We start from the raw sequence: 19,738 nt of genomic DNA on the forward strand, positions 1-19,738 counted from the left end.
TATCAAAAAGTCATTACTCAATGCCCTGCCCATGTATGCTTGGTTGGTATATGTTTTATGCAGACATCCCATTGAGCATACATATTTCTTAGAGTCATTTAGTTGTGTTACGTTGTCAAATATGTGGAGTCCTGTAGCTCAGTGGTTAGAGCACTCGCTTTGTAAGCGAGACACCTGGGTTCAATTCCAGGCAGGGCGAAACCTTGGGCAAGTTTCCTTACTCCACACGCCTGATAATAATCCCTCCAAAAAAAAAATAATAATTGGTCATTTTCAGTCCACGACTGTTTGTGGGATACTGCTGTGCGCAATTGGCTGCCGGGTTTCACCCACAAATATACGGTCAATTCACTTTACAGTCTATTCTGTGAAGCGCTTTGAGACGTCGAGAAGACGTGATAAGGCACTATATCAAATGCAAGGATTATTATTATAAAATAGATTTTTTTCTCCACTGCTTTCAAAGATTTCCTACTCATTGGGAGCCTTTTCACAGCTGTTTGAGGGAGATACTAATCCAATCTTGGAAATGGTCTGCACTTTGCAGTCAGGGACATTGAGGAATTTTCTCCACAGAATTACCACCACCAGCGTTCAGCCAAATGGTAGTAATTTAACGTTGATGGTTTGTAGTCGGGGGTCTGAGATGCCAGAAAGAAGTGGCATTTTTTCTCACCTGTTACAAGATTACAGCATTTTGTTTCTCTCTTCACAGTTTAGAGGCATACTCTGGCAAAACTTAATCCGCTGACATGGAATAGATAGCAGGCCATTCACTTTGTAATGTTATTGTTGAAAATGGGTCATCGTGTCGCATGGTTCTTGTTCAGCTAAAGCCACCAAAAGTAGGGCTTTGGATTGCAGAATTCCAGAATTCCTGAATTTTGTTTGGAAAGTATAATCATCTTTGCATTTGTTATAGTGCATATATTGTCAAAATGTCTCAAGACATTTAATAAGTAATTGCTGTCAAGTGTAGTGACTGTGTTATTGTCTGCCACGTGGCAGCCAATTTGAACAAATTAATTCATGACGTGAATGACCAATTTGTGTCTGGGGATTGAATTTTTAACTTACATCTAAAACAGCAGACAGAACACTTCTCATCTGAAGGACAGTGTCTCTAACAACGCATCACTTCCCCAGTACTGCATGAAACGCCAGTGTAGGTCGTGATCTTGAGCTCAAGTTGGATGTGCAGCTTTGAACACACAACTAACTGAGCCAAACTAAACTTGTACAACTCTCTGCATGTATTCCTGTGCACGCAAGAGCAGGTTACCGCGGAAATATCCTCCAGTTTCCATTCAAGCCTTGCTTTATGTTATAATATTGAGGTATACTTATTGTGATGGATATAAACTATTATTATAGTTGATAATTATCACATCTCAGAAAAGCACCTCATCGATGTCTAGCTTCAAGTGTAACACTTTCCCTCCTCCCCTTGACTTTATCACAGTGCCCAAAACTGTCTGTGGCATTGGACTTCACAGCCAACACACACAAAAAAAGAGTTAAGCTATTATCCTGCAAAACAGCTCTCCAATCCAATGCTTGGCAGGTGTGAGGACTGGGTCACTGAAAGGGGTGGAAGAATTTCCCTGAGTTGAGACTTGGATGTGCAGAGTGGTGGGATGGGTTGACTGCTGCTGAAACTAGTCTTGGCCATCCCAAATATGGGCAGGGCTCTGCCATGTTGCTGGAGAACTTGTTCTGCCAGAGTCCCCTGCAATGTAATGTCCCACAAACAAAGTAGTGAGTGACCAATTTTATCAGGGAATCGGATTGTTGGCCAGGGAGAAACTTCCTACTCTTCGAATAGTGCCATGGGATCTTTAATGTCCACTTGATCAGGTTGATGGGACCTCTAACATTCCCTAGCACTGTATTGGAGTATCAGCTTAGATTGTTCGAAATCTCAATGTGGGGCTTGGACCCACAACTTTCTGACTCAGAGGCAAGAGATCTACTAACTGAGCCAACCTGACACTTCCAGTACTAACTAGAGTACGAACATGCAGCACTAACAAGAGCATGGACAGGATGATACATGGGCTGTCTGTAATACAACAACCCTGAATCCTTTTTTAAAGTGACTAAGTCTGAGAGTGAGACTTCAGGAATGTAACCAACACTCCAGTTCCAAGGCATTGAGATACGTTGAGTTTGTGCTATGGGAAACATTCTGAAATCCCCTTGTTAATTGTGGTTGAGTTTACTAACAATGTACTGTATGTAGATTTGTGTGTGTACGAGCTTAAAGAGTTTCCTCCAGAGATAAACAGGAAACCTGTAGCCATGGTAAAAGTATCAACAGCAGAGTTAAAAGTATGCAGTTGAGCATTATTCTGCTATCTAGGCCAACCAGGATGACAGAGTGAAGGACAGAGATGTCTCACTTGAATAATATCATCTGTTGTCCGCTTTGGGAAGTGCCTGTGTGTGAATTCCATGCTCCAGTTAGTTTTCTTCTGTTTTCATAAACTGCTTGGCATGACTGCTTCTAGTTTATGTATTTTTTTTATCCAGCCCTTAAAGCCTCATTGTCTCTTAGCCACAAACATTCCCTTGAGAAATAGTAACAATCGGGGTCTATTATGTGCCAGTTCAAAAAAAAGATTGTTTCTGATGTGTTTGTAACATGTATTTCCTTCTGATTTTCTCATTCAAAACACGCCAAAACCATCTCTAGTTTTCACATTCACTGCATGATAGACCCTCAATGAAAGCCCCTCCATTGACTCAGGAACTAAGTGTACAAACTCGGATGCTACTGAGCCACACTCCTGGAAGGTCTTGGGTTTGATTCGCTGTTCTTTGCTGAATTGGGTGATACAGACAGTGTAAGAGTTATAAGGGTTCGCTTACAAAACACATAGTCACTGCGTTTTATTGTGAAACACATTGAAACATTTCGATGATGTGATAAGGTGCTATGTCAAATGCTAGGATTTATTATTATTATTTATTACTATACACTGTAGGGCAAAGTAGGAAGAAAATCAGCCAGTGTTCCTGTTCTTGATCACTACCCAATGACCCCTTCTATAAAGTACAAGCACACCAATGTTGGATGAGAACTGGATCTGGTGTGAATGTGATGTCTCCCCATTCAAATGGTCTGCTGACACTTTGCCGGCTACGAAGGCTCATGTGTTCAAATGACCACCTGGGAGAAAGAGCGAGGGATGCCATGGAGTCATATTTCAGCACAAATCAATCTCTTCAGGAGAGGAGGGATAAACAAAATGCATCACAATCAATGGAGCTCACATTTGTCACTTAAGTTTTGTTCTGAAGGTTTTTTTCCATTGAGACTGAGATTTGTGATAGTCGTTCCTTAATAGTGGAGCTGTGTAATAATGCTACTGGATCAATATCCATCAGATTTATAGAGAAAGAAACATATGAGAATTTGGAAGTTCAGAGTAGAATAGGAGTTTTGTAAATATTAACGTTTCACTCTGACCTTTGAAATCCGTCTGTAGAGGCAGCGTAGCTTATTTCTGATTCAGTATTCGGGATACTTCAGATCCGTTTCTGAACTATTCTGAGATTGCTGATGTGAGGATTACCTTATTATTCACTCTACAGGGCAGACACAAAGCACCCGTAGCAACATAGATGTCAGCTTGGCTTGGTTGACAGCACTCTTACCTCTGGGTCAGAAGCTTGTGCTTTTTAAGCCCTCTGTTGTGACTTGAGCTCACATCGTGTCACACTGGGGGTAAAGATGGTGGGGAGTGGGGGGGTTTCTGCATTGTCAGAGGTCCAGTCTTTTAGATTGGACGTTAAGTCAAGGTCCCATGTGCCTGTTCAGGTGGAGGTTAAAGATCTGGTGGCACTAATTGAAAAGAGAAGGGAGTTTTTTCCAGTGTCCTGGATAACAGCACTCCAGATAAGTTAGTCATTTACTTCATCACTAATTGTGGGACCTGTTTTGTGCAAATTGATTGCTGAGTTAATAATAATAATCCTTGCATTTGATATAGCACCTTATCAGTTGCTTGGCAGAATATACTGTGAAGTGAATTGACTGTAAATTTTGTGGGTGAAACCTCTTTAAGTGTACAGAACTATGTTTAACAGCAATTACCTAGGAACATTCAATACAGAATTGCTGTGTGCTTACTTGTTGCGGAGCTCTGACGCTCCTTGCCTACTTCATTGCAATGTGACAAGAGCAATGTATTCACCAATGAATAGATAGTGGGAAAAGGGCATAGACAAATGCATTACTACAGAGTATCTGTCTGCCAAACCCCCTTTCCCAAGACTGCTGAATAACTATCTTGTCACAGATTGTCAAGAAGCTGGTTCAATTATCGATTCTCTGCTCTTTCTCCTATGACAATCGAGGGTTATATTGTGAAAGCGTTGAAGACCTTTTTTTAGAGAATGCAAAAGGCTGAATCATTTGTGGCTTGTTCCTCTGGTTACTGTGCTGAATACATTTTGCTGTGCGATGGATATTAAAGAGGTAGAAAGTTCACCTAATGTTAAAGAAATAAGGACAAAGATGATACATTCCAATGTTGTGTTTATCGTATAGTGAAGATAGTAAAGGGAATTGACAGAGAAGGAGAGACTCTTTCCTTTAGTTGTAGAATCCAGAACAAGAGGGTATATTTTAAAAATCAGAGCTAAACCTCTAAATAATGATCATTACGTTTCATACAGCATTTTTCAGGTCTCAAAACACTCCACAGGATATCACTGTGAAGTGGAGTGACTATGTATTTATAGGCAAGCACAAAAGCCAATTTTCACACAGCAATGACCCACAAAGAGTCTTAAATTGAACGGCCAATTTTTTCTGGAAGATTATTAGCTGGAACACTGAGAGAAACATTCTTGTCTTCAAGTAGTACCATGGGATCTTTACCATCGACTTGAACAGGCACACAGGACCTTGGTTTTAAATCTAATCTAAAGACGGTACCGCCAACAATGTAGTGCTCCCCAGCAATAGAGTGTCATCCTAGACTGTGAGTTCAATGTCCCCCAATACTAAGACTTTGACATGACATGGAGCATTTTCGTGATTTCACCCGGGGGTGGGGGTCTGAAGTATTAAATTTTTTTAGGAAATGTTAAAATAATAACTACATTACAAATCTAGAGGCTTTAACGTATATAAACATCGCACAGAGTATTTACTGAGCGTTTTCATAACAGATTCACAGTGAGGTGACTCCAAAGTCATTCTGGAGGCCAAAAACAACCCAAAGACACTGTTTTCCACCATCCATTACCTCCTCCGGCTTTCTTCCACTCCCCCTGAAAGCTGTTGTTATGACATCCCTCCCCAAAAAGCCACCATTGATCCCTCTAATCTCTCACACTACCATCCCATCTCCAACCTACCCTTCCTTGACAAAGTCCTGGAATGCATTGTTGCAGGTCAACTTCGGTCACACCTCTCCCTCCACTCCCTCCTCGAGCCCCTGCAGTCTGGTTTTTGCCCTGCCCATAGCACAGAGACAGCGTTTGTCAAAGTCACAAACGCCATTCTCTCTATCTGACACCAGGGCTCCCTCCTTGATGTCTGCCTCGTCCTCCTGGATCTCTCTGCCCTGTTCAACACAGCCGACCACACCATCCTCCTCCATCGGCTCTCTTCCCTCATCTACCTTGGTAGGACTGAACTTGCATGGTTCGAGTCCCACTTAACCAACCGCCTCCATTTCATCTGGGCAAATGCTATCTCCTCCCTCCCCTGCCCGGTCACCTGCGGGGTACCCCAGGGCTCCATCCTTGGCCCTCTTCTTTTCCTCATCTATATACTCCCTCTGGGCGATGTCATCCGCAGACACGGGGTAAACTTCCACATGTATGCAGATGACACACAAATCTACTTCCTCCAGTATCGACTCCAGGTCCGCTGATGTTCTATCACCTTGTCTGGCAGACATCCAGAACTAGATGAGTGTAAACCTCCTGCAGCTGAATGTGAATAAGATGGAAGCCATACTCCTTGGCTCCTATCAACGCCTTCACTCCTGCGGACCTAAACTCCTCAACCTCCCTGGGCTCTCCCTCAGACTCACCGAACCAGTGTGCAATCTAGGTATCCGGTTTGACCTAGCTGTCCTTCCTCCCCCACAGCCAGTCCTGTCCAGGACTGCCTTCTTCCACCTCCACCACGTTACTCGCTTTCGACCGTACCTTACCCCAAATGCGGCCGAAACCCTCGTGCATGGGTTTGTCATCTCCCGCCTGGATTACTTGAACGCACGCCTCGCTGGTCTCCCCAGCTCCACTATTCAAATGATCCAGCTCATTCAAAAATCTGCCGCTCGCATACTGACCCGGTTAAACTTCATACCCACATCTCACCAGTTTTGGCCAGGCTCCACTGGCTCCCCATCACCAAACGGATCGACTTCAAGATCCTCACACTCGTGTTCAAATCCCTTCACTCTCTGGCAGTGACATCACAGAGAGCTTACATTTAGTGTTGCCTTCAAATTAACAATTAAAGGTGGGACTTTATTTTAGCTCTGATCTTTAAACATGATAAAAAACAGCTCATAATTAAAATAAATACTTTGGTCTTCGGTGGGGTCTCGGCCCCCCAGATCCACCCCTTTAACAATGCTACCAACTGAGCAAGGCAGACATTACGAGTAGTGGAATCAGAAGACTTTCCTTTATTTAAAGAGTTTGGGATTGTGGAATTTACTTCCTCACTGTTTGAGGGGGAATGTTTAAAAGGGAAGTAGATAAATACTTGGCTGGTAAGAATATCAGAGGGTATGGAGGAAAGGCAGATAAATGGTGTTGAGATACAGATCAGCTTTGATCTAAGAAAATCACAGAGACGCCTAACTCCTATTCTTAAAGATTGTTTGATGTACAACTATTTCCCCTGGTAAGTGTATCTAATGGTCTACTGTTTTGAAGATCTGCTGGGACAAATGTAACAAATGGGAGTTTGCATTTATGCCTTTTGAATGTTACTTGAATATAGATACAATCCGCACAAATATTTAAATTTTACTGTGATGATACATAGATAATAATATTAATAAAATCTGCAGCATAACAGGGTGGTTATCCTCAGATCCTTAATTGCACTGTGCGTGCTTTGGATCTTGGGGATCTCGGATCTTGACATGTATCCTAAATACTTAAGAAAATGGTTAACTTGTAACAATAACTTGTGGATCCACATTGGGTCAGATGCTACTGTTAGTAATGTTACTGTTCAAACTATGTTATAAATCTGACTGAACAGTACAATTAGATCGGACATTTCTCAGTCAGAGTTTCCCCTGAATTTAGAGAGCTGATTCTTGGCAATACCCGGAACTGTCTCTAGTCTAGACGTGTATTTATATACACTGGTCTGAATTGGACAACACAGACGCTCGGAGACACTTCAGTCTGTTAAATCCGTTAAATTAGTTAATATAAAGACCTTGCAAGGGAAGCTATTAATTCACAAGTGTGTAATTTTCCATATGTTTCCTGTACAAATATCCTTATAGAAGCAATGAGATAATGGCTTTCTCCACATGAGAATAACATGGATCCTAATGTTTTAATCAGAATTGAGAAAACGGTCCTGGAAGATTTCTATCCAGTTTGTTGATCATCCTGCTGTAAAACATATATTTTCACAATAAGAAAGCACAAAAATGAAAGGAAAGTCATATGCATTTCTGACTAAGATGTAGGAATGCAAACTGAGAATAATCTAATATTATTTACTCCAATATGCAATAGTGCCAATTATAAGCATAGTAAGGTATTGTTACCCCCATTAATAAGAAATCGTAGGCTAATAAACGAGTGAGACAATGGCTTCTGTTGGCTTCATTCAGTTGTATCAATGGGTCTCCTACAGAATGAATTGAGGACACTACACTCCATTACAGTATTTGGGGACTTTAGTTACAATCCAGCCTCAGTTGTGATTTCTAATTAAATCTGGCAAGCATCCAGACACAGATTGAAATGTCACTGGCCATTGCAGATTCCTTCGTGATGATGTGGATCACCCTGTATTGGACAATCCATGCAGTGACATGGACCGCCACTGGCTGGCTTAGAGGCCTAGTTGCCCATATTTGAAGTAGAAAAAATGCTAATAATTCTTTAGTGTGCGCATGTGTTTGTGTGAATGTGCACCTTTATGTGTTAGGGAGTAAATGTGTGTGTGTTTGTGCCTATGTTAATGAATGTACATGTATGTGCATGTGTAAAAGTGAATATATGTGTGGATTTGTGAGCGAGCAATGGTTATACAAAGAGAATTTGATATTGCGTGCACTTGGCCTGATAGCTGGCAAATGAAGTTCAATAAAGATAAATGTAAGGACGTATTCAGAAAGAATCGAAGGAAGCCAAAACACCGCATAATGCTTTGTAGTGTGAACAGGTTTATGTGAACCAGCTTGTTCTTTATGAATAATACAATGGTGGAGAAATTTTAGACAACCATTCAAAGTAAAAGTGGTAAGCAGAGAAATGCATATCTGATCCAATTTAGTTGTCTTTCATGCACTACAAAATGATATAGGCCTAGGTGACCAACATGATACATTATGTGTAGTTAACAGCTATCGTATCTTATCCAGTGATCCTACACATTGGGACTCCTGTGTTAACTGTTAAACCTATCTTTGGGTTTGCCTGCGCAGGCACTAGCACAATGACGTGGATTTAGTGATAACTGTGTTACTGGAATTGGCCATCAATTGCTCTTAAATCAGGGCTCAAAAAAGCTACCCCTCGTGAATTCCTGAGACCCTATTTCCCTGGGTCCTCCTTCCCCGCAACCAACTGGCTGCTTATGCCCACTCCACCCCACCATCAAGATTTGCATTGGTGGTTACTGCGTTAGTATGCAAATTGTTGTTGTTGTAAATCCGAGACCATAAATATAATGAGTGTTCCCCTCAGACATGACAGAAAAGAGAGGTTTCAGCAAGCTAGCATCAATCGTCATATTAAGGATTAGTGCGCTTTTCTATATCTATCCAAATGCAGGGAATATATTCAGCATATAATCCAGCAGCAGATAAAATTTCAGACTCGAGCATGCACCACATGGAAGGGAATTCCAGAGGTGGTCATTATTTCTTGATTTCTGGGCCCAAACCTACTTGACAGGCCATCAGCTATGTCAATCCTATCGTGCCAACTGCATTCAAAGCATTCAACAAAGAAAGCAGCATTATAAAAACTCATGAATAGGTCCAGTGATTTGAATGAACTTGAACACAGAGCAATCCCAGTTATAAAGATGCAGCCTGATGGAAACGGCTTGCTCAAAGGTGCTGGGTTTATTTTTGGTGTTGTACATCTGAAGACACCAACAGATAAGGGGTTTATCCAGCAAGACAGGTGGGTAACCTTCAATTGCTCTGGTGGAAGAGTGGGGGAAACCCTTATCTTTTTAATATTTTCAGGAATTCAGTCACGGGTGTAGGATAATGTAATTCTTGTATTCCTTAGAAAATGTTTTGAAGCTCGAGTAGTGTGGAAGGCTCTTGGCGCACAGTATGAAGAGACTCGGAGTATCTGCTTTAACAAGATATACTTCAAAAGAAATCTAACACACACACACGAGTACTTCTGCTGATAGAATCGTTTCTCTGTTGCTAACATGGCCTTGGCTTTTTGCCTCCGCAGCCCCCAATGAGCCTTTGCTGTGCAAATTTGCCGATGGAGGGCAGAAGAAAAGACAGAATCAAAGCAAATATACACAGAACGGAAGGCCGTGGCCCAGAGAAGGAGAGGTGAGCTATTCTGTACGTCTGAAGTTCTGAAAGAGAAAGAGATTGTCACATTAGTGACAAAAGCGATCTGTAATGAGCCTGTGAAGCCTTTTTTGTTTTGTGGAAAGGTTTCTAACCTTTCTGTGTGCAGTTACATGTTTGGAAATAAGCATTTTTCTTAAGCTTTTTTTCTACAGCCTGACAATGGAGGGTTTGACACAGCAGCTATTTGAAAGAGTTGTAGTTCTTAATCAGGTTATTGGTTGAACAGCTAACACAATGAATTACACAATTCACCCCCAACACCACTGTCAGTGTGCCAATGGTTCCTTTTTAAATGATCGTGGTGCATTCTCTTTCACCCTGCTCTCTGATCAGGCAACTTGGGCTCTTTAGTCTTGAAAGGAGATATTCAGAGAGGGATCATATAGTGTACAAAATATTAAATAGAATTATAACAGTAAACAATACTTAGGATGCAGCAAAACAACAGAACAAGAGGACATAGGTTTAGAATTGCAAAGGACAATTTCATGACAGTTACCAGGAATTTTTTTCTTTACTCAGAGGATTATTAGCAACTGGGACAGGTTGCCAGGAAGGGTGGTTGAAGCCATGACCTTGGACCCATTTAAAAACCAGCTTGATACTGTGATGGGAGGATGGTAGGGTGGGTCTTTTAAAGGATGAGATCAGATAGGCTGAAGGACCTTCCTCATTCAAACTAATCTTTGTGATTTTGGAACCTTCTCTGAGTGAAAACACTCCAAGATGCTACCCTGTGTGAAGGACTTTATATAAAAGTTTGTTATTGCTGTTGTTCCTCTCTTGGTCACAGTAAAGTCCCCAACCAACACAGCACAAGGATATACAGACTGCAAACCTGTCTTATGCTTATCTCCACCAGCGATTGAAGCTCCATTAGTGGTGGGGTGGGACTAATTGCAGTCAAATAGATTGGTTTTTAGATGGAATTTGAAAACAGAGGAAGGGGGCATAGTGGAGGGATTTCAGGAGAGAGTTCCAGAGAGGAGGGGTGAAGTGGCTGAAAGCTTGGTGGGGTGGAATGGAATTAAGTTGGAGGGGAAGGAGTGTCCATGGAGGTAGGGTGTCAGGAAATCACAGAGTAGGCTGAAGCAAGGCCATGGAGGCATTTGGTGTAAGGATGAGGATCTTGGAGGTATTCTGTTGGGGGTCGGGGAGTCAGTGGAGCCAGGGAGGCTGGGGGTGATTGACCCATGTAATCTAGTGGTGGGAGGATGCAGGCTGTAGAGATCTGTATGATGTGGGGTTTGTGGAGGATGGAGCTAAAGAGACTGGCGAGCAGAAGTCAAGTGTAGTGGTGACAAAGGGGTGGAGAAAGACAGGTAGAAAATGATTTTGCGGTGACTTTATACTCACTCTCAGGAAGGAGATTGAGAGGAAAGTATTTTAGTATCAGCACCAGACAGCATTTCAGGACCATTATTAGTTCAGGATGCTACAGCATTTAGATGGCAGCCAGATAAATGAATTATATGGATGGCTCTGCTTTTTGGTGGCTGAGTTCTAAATGAAGTAAGTTTCAAGGTCACAAGCCTGAACTGCAAAGCCATTGTCCAAATAAATAAGTGGGAGCATGATTTTTTTAAAGTGTCCAGCCCTTTCACTGATACCTACATGCATCCAATCTTAAACAGCAATGGGATCTGAATTACAGGATTACCAAAGGGATCCTCTCAGAGATGTTGGTATCCTGCTGGGCACTGGGGCTGCAATCCAGAAACTGAAATTGAGAGTGCAGTCTGAGGAAATTCCAGAGAGACACATCTGGATATGCGTAGGATTCACTATTTACAATTTTGCGAATCTTGTAAATTAGGCCCATTGTATACATAATGCTGGCAACCATCCACTGGGACAATATCACTTCACTGTGCTCCATCCAGTGGAGATTGTCCGTCAGTGCACCACTTGGTTGGCTGTTCATTGCTGTCCGTTACAGCAATTCATTACTGTCTGTGCTGCTCTGTAAATGCCTTATTTGAATGTGTGAGAATGGTCTGCTGATGGAGGGTTTCGATCACATAATAATATTGGGGGAATGGTTAGTGATGTGTTTATAACTATCACACGTTTGAGAGTCCAACACAGGAATGAGTGGTGGGCCAAATACCACTTCTCCACATTTCTGTGGTGGCAATTTCTATGATTCTTTGAAGAGCTTGTTGTCACTGGGAAAAGTACAATGGAATATAATTTGTGTTTTTTTTAACAGGATTCTTTAATAAGGGCTCTGAGTTAGAAATAGAGAACTCTGGCAGTAAGTGGAAGTGCATCCCTCCATGATTTACGTCCGGTGTTCTGGCTACCAGCGGGATTCCCTATATGCAATTTAGAATCATTATTGGGGAATTATGTTCTGAAACACCGTAAAATAGACCCTGATATCTGCTCTGAAAACATTCCAACATGCAGCAGCATGGTGAAAGTGAAATAGCTATTGATATTTCCGTTGTGCTCTGGCTTTATATCATTCCTGTGCATAAGCGTTACAGAGGTGCTGGAGCCAATTTAATGAGGTGCGTGCTCCAGGCCAGCAGTCCAGGGGTGCAACATCTTATCACCCAGGTTCCATCGGATGTCCAAGTCTCATTCGGACCGCTTATCAATGATCACATTGGACTGTCGGGGCAAATCTAAAGAGATTTGAATGCTGGATCAAAGTGTGAGAGAATTGAAAGAGAGAGAGAGAGAGAGAGAGAGAGAGAGAGGAGACTGACCAAAACAAACCAAAGGCAGCAGTGGTGCTGATATCCCACATGGTCAGGTTTCTGTCTGGTGAGTGGATAGTCTATGTGCAGGAGTTACAGAATGGGTGACTGGACAGAGCGAGAGTAAAACAAAAATGTTGCAAAGCAAGCTTTTTTTTTGAAAATGACTCCCATTGTGTTTATGAAGCCTCCATTATTATAATAATAATAATAATAATAAACTTTCTGTTTCTTGCAAACTACAGCAGCTGCTTTAAATGGATCTCACCAATTGATGTAAATCTAATCTAAGAGCAATGAGATTACAATACATCTAGAATATTTTTCTGAAGGGATTCAATGACAGGATACAAAATGCACTTCAAATGTCTTGTGAGATTGCATTCACAACACAGCTGGAAACAGCATGTCAGTTTCTCACTGTGAGCTAGGAATGACATGCAGATCCACAAGGTCTCTGAATGAAGCGGAGCTCCAAAGCACAATAAACATCGCTTCCAGCCATCCAGCAACCTTGCAGAGGTCAATGCTCTTCCCATTCAAAGGAGCTGCAAAGATTTTCCACTCAGGAAGAAGCCATTTGCTCTTGAATATTTGGCACTGTTTCGATGAGCATTCTTTTTCCTTTCCCTTATGCACCCCTCACAGGATATTTACCACAAACTGTGAATGACACAGCCTCATTCATTGGATTGAGAACCCACGCAGAAACCGAGTAAAGGTTTCAATTAGAATCTCCCTGTTTTAAGTAATAGAACCTTGATTTTTATGGTACTCCTCTGATCAGTCATAGTTTCCTAAATTATTTTGATGTTTCTCACACTGGCTTGAATCACTTTCAAATGAAGTTACAAACATCACCAATAAGCTGGTTATTGAAACCACTGAGGAGCAGCTTTTCTTCATGGCTTAGCAGGTTTATCCAGTTGAGCCAAAGGGCACCTTGAAAGTCCCGTTAGATCCATGCTCTGTGCAGAGACATCTGATCTTACATTTGATGTAACGTCCTACCATGTAGTTGAGATGTCTCAAAGCAAGTCACAAGATTTACTGTAAAGTGTAATGACTGTGTATTTTGTAGGCAAATGCGACAGCCAATTAGTGTGCAGTAGTGTCCCACAAAAAAGCCTTGAAGTGAATGACGAATTCCTTCATTTTTCAAATAGTGCCATAGGATCTTTAACGTCCACCTGAACAAACAAACAGACAGGCCCCGGTTTAATATCTTGTCCAAAGAAGAGCAGGAGTTGGGGCCATGTTTCCCTGAAGTTAGGGAGGAGATATTGTGGCTCCTGATCTTTAGTGAGTGACCCCTGCTGGAGGTCTGCTTGTGCTGATATTGAGTGAGAACAAGATAACGCTCAGCTCTATGGCCACCAGAATACAATGTCAACATTCACCACCAAGGTTCACATGTGAATGGCCACCAGGTAGAAGAAGATGACATCTCCTTTGCAACCATATTACAATAGTAGGAAAAAAGTCCAATCACCAACAAGGGAAGGGGAGAGAATATTGCCTACAGCTCCCCGATTTTACATTAAGCGATTAACGCAAATTTTATGTAATGCAGAAAATGACCACTTGGTTGTTAAGCGGCATTTGAACACTATTTATATAGTGCCTGTCACAGCAGGAGGACTTCTGAAAAAGCTTCACTCAATTGACTAGGAGCCTGAGCTGAGGGGAAAGGGAGGGGAAGGAGCTGAGGAGGAGGAGTAAGATCGCCCAAAGTGCAATGGAAAAAATGGGTCTTCAGGTGGGTTTTGACAGTGGGCATGGAGGGGCAAGGTAGAGGTACTCTGGGTTGGAGTTCCAGAGAGCGGGGACAGAGTGGCTGAAAGCTCGCTGATTGTGCAGTGGGGGGATTGGGCAGGGGGCAAGAAGCAGTAACAAAAGATTGCAGAGGCAAAGTGGGGGCGAGGCCATGGAGGGATTTTAAAGTGAGTACAGGATCTTGAATCTGCCCATGCTGTGGGGATGGGGGTAATGGGCTTGTGGAGCCTGGTGTGAGAAAAGAGTTCTGAATAGTCTGCAACTTGTGTAGGGAGGAATAGGGGAGTCTGGTGTCTGACAGTATTTACGTCCATTTACAATTGAAATCTTTACCATTGGTGGAGGAAACTTGGCAATCGTAACAATTTGTGGATATGCAAAAATAATCTTTTGCATGCTGCAAATCTTGAATAATTATTCGGCATACTCGCTATTCACAAAATAGTTGCATTATTTGTCTAGAAAAACAATCGCGACCTACACTTGACAATAATTAGTGAGGCACTTTGAGGTGTTTCAAGGTGCTGTAATGCATGTTCTTTATTTCCTTCTTTCTGTCACTTATTACAAAAAAAAGCGAAACTGTTTCCCCTACAAAATGTATAGTAATTACACTTTACAGTATATCCTGTGAAGCGTTTTTAGACATCTCTACGATTGGATAAAACAATATATGAAACTCAAAGATTATTTATTATTACCACAAACATTCTAAAGCAGTTCTGAATACTACTGTCAGGAGTCTGCTAACCATTCACATGCTAAAAGAGATGAACCATCTTACTGAATGCACATAGTGTACATGATGAAAATTCAGCATTTCAGTGGAGCAGAAAGTATTCTGTTTGAAATGGCACAAGTCAAGATATCCTTGATGTGAATATATCACTGTCAGCCCCAGGGTAAAAGAGGCCACACATTAGTGGGCATTTCTGAAACCATTGCAGCTCTAAAAGGAGGCTGAGTGGCCACCAGGCTGAAGGAGCAATCTGCATGGAGCCAGGATCGAAAACCACCACCAAGAATAAGAAGACACAGGGGACCTAAGGCAGAAGAATAAATCTCTCTTTATTATTTCAACAACTGGAACACCAGAACAGGTAAATAAAATATCAATATTGAGCAGTCAACTGATGCAGAATTAATTGATGTTATCTCCACTACAATCTTAGTAACTTGTATTGACTAGATTAAGTGCAGGAACAAATGAAAGCAACTGCGAGATTTAGGAACAAAAGATAAAAAGTGATCTTAAACTATAGAGACATCAATGTTCATGATAGTGAAATGTGTTCATCGAACTGAAATGTGTTTATTTATTCTGTTTTACAGATGTATAAACAACTGGCTGTTGAGCTTTGAGAAAAATCCATCCATCACATGGTGTTACCTTGGGTGGTACTCTGGAAACTGGAGAGAGCTTCTCAACTAAGACAAAGGAAAAATAGATACTGATCCACTGATTGTCACAGTAAAGGCTTTGAATGGTGCAGAAGCTCTGAGTGGATACCTTGTGTAGCAACAAATTCCACCTAGTTGTCAACTTAAAATTTCTAACTTCAATTTTAATTTGTAAGATGGTTTGTTTCTAACACCTACGGGAAACCGACATCCAAATCAAGACTTAATTTTCCACAATTCTGAACCATTTTAAGACAAAACAGCCATACAGACCAGGACTTTTTCAATTCCAGGCCTATTGAGGTGATGCACCAGTGTGGCGAGCAGTTTGATCAGAAAATCCATCTATAATGCTGCCTCTGCCCAGCCCAACCATATAAGATTATGTAAATCTACCATGCACTGTATGTCTAGCTGTTTCAGAACTGAATCACGGTATGAACATTGTCGACTTCCAAGATCCTCACTCTCGTGTTCAAATCCGTTCACTCTCTGGCACCTCCCTACCTCTTCAACCTTCTCACTCCCCAATCCACCACCTGACGCCTCCACTCAACGGGCACCGGTTTCCTATTCATCCCTTGCACCCTCTGCCCCACCATCAGAGGTCGCGCTTTCAACCACTATGCCCCAAACTCTAGAACACTCTCCCTCAATCACTCCGCCTTGGCCCCCTCTCTCCCCTTTTTCAAGTCCCGCCTGAAAACCTTCCTCTTCGACTGTGCTTATGGTCACCTTCCCCACACCCCCATCTCAGAGTCAGCCTCTGCCACTCTTAAGTGCTCTGAGATGCTACCCTGCGTGGATGTTGATGGCTCATTACAGCCTTCACAGGCTTTGGGATGTTTGCAGTGCTTGGTACGCGTGTTAAAGATCCACCATAATAATAATAATAATGCAAGGATTATTATTATTATTATTATCAATTCATGATTATGGGTAGAGGGAGGTAAGCGGGGTCTCCTTGGGTCTGGAGTGGCTCAAACGTGACCTATTTGGCAACAGAATGTCAGAATTAAATCAATCCTTCCATGGTGGTCTGGGTAGTCTGAGTCATGAGCCAGCCAGGTCCACAATAATCCAAGACACTAATGATAACAGACCAGCCAGCCTCACTCATCTGCAGGATTTGGAGAAGCATCTCTGAGACATAGATTTATCTGTTAACCCTGGAAGCCAAAGCTCTTAACAGGTAGGCTAGCCATTGCTGGATGAGCAGCAGGAAGCTTGCTGGACAGTGCACTCAGTAACTAGCTACGTGGATTTATTCCAAATGCAACCAACAGCCAACCCTCCCCTGGCCAATACCTGGATGAAGGGTTTAAGCAGAAGCAATGTGGTGTTTGTCATCGATGTGCGCTTAACTAGTTTTGCAATCTACTTTCTTATTTTCCTGTTGTTCTGGCAACCAGCACAGCTATAGAGATACAATCTTATAAACAGTAAAAATTTAATTGCAAACATATTTAAATTGTGAGATCTGTATGGGGATTGCCAGCCTTTTTCTCCCCTTTCTTCCGTGAAAACACTGATTAGTGCTGACATACGGATCCACCAACCATCCTCAAGATCTCACCTAAATGGCCATCCATCATGTGTGAGCGTAGACAATGAGTGTCAATGGGATGTTCAACACGTGGAAGGCATCGCAACCAAAGCCTGTTCTCATTCTTGCCCAACATTCCAGTACAGATCACCAGATAGCAATGACTGATCAACTGTCTCTGGCTGAGATGAACAAACTCAGCACTGTACAGAACCAATTCTGCAACCTCCTATTGCTACATATGAAGATGACTTTGCCCACCAGGCAATTGAGGGAAGCCTCTGTGTTTCAACATAAGGGCTAAACCATTCCTGTCATTAATGCTATCATTAATGACTTTGTTATCATTTAGCAGCCGCTGATAGTGGAATAGTTTACCATTTGCTTTTGGACCTATTGTCAGATTTTTCACATTTGTAGCCTACAAAAGGCCTGAAAAAGCCATACAAATGGTGTTCCCTCAGGCCTTCAGCCGCTATCTCACATTGTAGAAACACTGAAGGGGCAAATACCCAATCCCTTTGGCTCATATGTTGCTTCGGTTGCTAGATGCAAGACAGATGAGACCTCATCGTCTTGTGAGGGTGATCATCGTCCTGGAGGTGAATAGCTCCAGGCTTTTCCCTTTCCTATTGTGTCAGGTCCCTCAGATTTTGAGCATAGTTGTCCATCCCTCCCCTTTCCTCCATTCCTTCCTCCTTATTTTCTTCTTCCTCAGAGAAAACGATGGCAAGCCGATTCTTCAGACAATCAGTTATGATTTAGAAAGTGGACAAATCTTCAACCTACAGCTATCTTTTAAACCCCACAATTGTGCCTTCACCTGCTCAGCTTTCCCCCACCTCCATAATATTCAACGTGTTTGCTTTTCTGCTGCACAAGACATTGTGCTGCATTCAGAAAACTTTACGGATAGTGCAGACACTGAATATGAGATATGTGTTTTTATAGGCCCTGCAATGTGTTATTGGATTCAGGATCACGTCAGCCGTCATTACATCTGGTTGATATTAATACGATGAATGTGAAAAGAATACACAGTCTCAGTGGGCGTCCTCTCCTCACTCACATGGTGCTGAGGATTGCCGCCCTTATTGTTGCAGTTGTCAGTAATTTTGTCAGTAAGCGCAGCTCCGCCCCTGCCCTGGCAGCATTTAGAATGAGATTCCTTCACCTTTTCTGCCCTTTTGAAATTGTTCGGCTGATTGTTGCTGTCTTCTTAATCTCCTCTTGATGTTTGACATGCTGATGTTTTTAGGCACTGTTGTAGTCTGGCTATTTCGGTGCACTCCCCGCTTCCCCTTCCCATGCGGTAGGAAAACCATTATTTCTCTTTCCTTCATTGGAAACACCTCTCCTTGTTAAAATGTGACTTGTGCCTCCGCGTGGTTTGATGCGTCATCTGTGCTCACTTTCTGTCAGGGTAAGATGAGCCACGCTTATTAGCAAAAAACAAGTGGCTGATTTTTGGTAGCTAAGCAGTTTTATTTGCATCATTATATATTACATTCCTTTGGATGGTTTAACTTACCATCTGCTGCAAATCAAGATGCAAGACAACAGAAAATGGCATTCCAAAGTTTGGGCGTCAGCTGAGTGTATCTGCTGGGCAGTCACTGTTCGAAGAGTTTAATGCCCACAGGCAGATTGTGTGTATGAGTTAAATGGCTGTTCTCCACAGCAAGGCAGGAATCTTAACAACAATTTTCTTTGAAACAACAACTAAAAGAGCAAAATTACTGCCAAACCATCATCTCATTCTTTATTTACACTCTTAGCTAAAAATATCAGTAATAATAAAAATAATCCCTACATTTGGTATAGCACCTTATCATGTCATTCAAATCATCTCAAAGTGCTTCATGGGAATTACTGTGAAGCGATTGTGTAGGTATAGGCCAAAGTTCCATGATTCTGGTAGCCAAATGTTGTGAGGGTTAATGTCGAGGGGGGCTTCGGTGGTTGGGGTGTGTGTGTGGGGTGGGTTTGCTAATGTTCAGTTGAGGCTTGGTATTCCGGAGGATATGTACATCTTCACAACAACAGCGAATAAAATCAAGTGATTCATTCTATCCTGTAACTAGTATATAATAATAATATAATAATCCTTGCATTCGATATAACACCTTATCATGTCTTCGTGACGTCTCATATAATTTGAATGTGGATGAGTTTCCCACATTAAAGGTGCTATATAAATGCAATTTGTTGTTGTTGAATGTGGGCATGTCTGTTGCCTTCAGAAACCATGCTAGCTATATCTCCTTTATGCTGTGTATTATATCATGAGAACACTACCAGCCTTGTCAATCACCCGCTCAGTAGCTCCAAACAATACACGATACGTTATTGGTCACAAGGCCAATAAAACTTTATTGCTGGTCAATAAAGAGATAAATCTTGCGTGTATACATATCATTGAAAGTCTCTTGTTATTAAAAAAAGTCATTCAACTTGAAAGATTGCTGTAAGGATTTTAAATTATTGGAAAATTATCAAGAATAAATTATGTCATTAGTGCCATTGTGCCC

The 19,738-nt window shown here is 41.9% G+C and overlaps 1 protein-coding gene across 1 annotated transcript in view; it reads left to right on the forward strand.

Moving 5' to 3' along the window:
* The window catches only part of LOC103187487 (RNA-binding motif, single-stranded-interacting protein 3), a 565,148-nt gene that overhangs the window by 494,394 nt on the left and 51,016 nt on the right, over positions 1 to 19,738 (forward strand). The window contains exon 10 of the mRNA XM_042346715.1: positions 9,646 to 9,752. Coding sequence (XP_042202649.1) covers positions 9,646 to 9,752 — 107 coding nt within the window. The remainder of the gene's footprint in view (positions 1 to 9,645; positions 9,753 to 19,738) is intronic.

This window comes from Callorhinchus milii, unplaced genomic scaffold (assembly GCF_018977255.1).
Source record: "Callorhinchus milii isolate IMCB2004 unplaced genomic scaffold, IMCB_Cmil_1.0 Scaffold2, whole genome shotgun sequence".
In the NCBI taxonomy this organism is placed as follows: Eukaryota; Metazoa; Chordata; class Chondrichthyes; order Chimaeriformes; family Callorhinchidae; genus Callorhinchus; species Callorhinchus milii.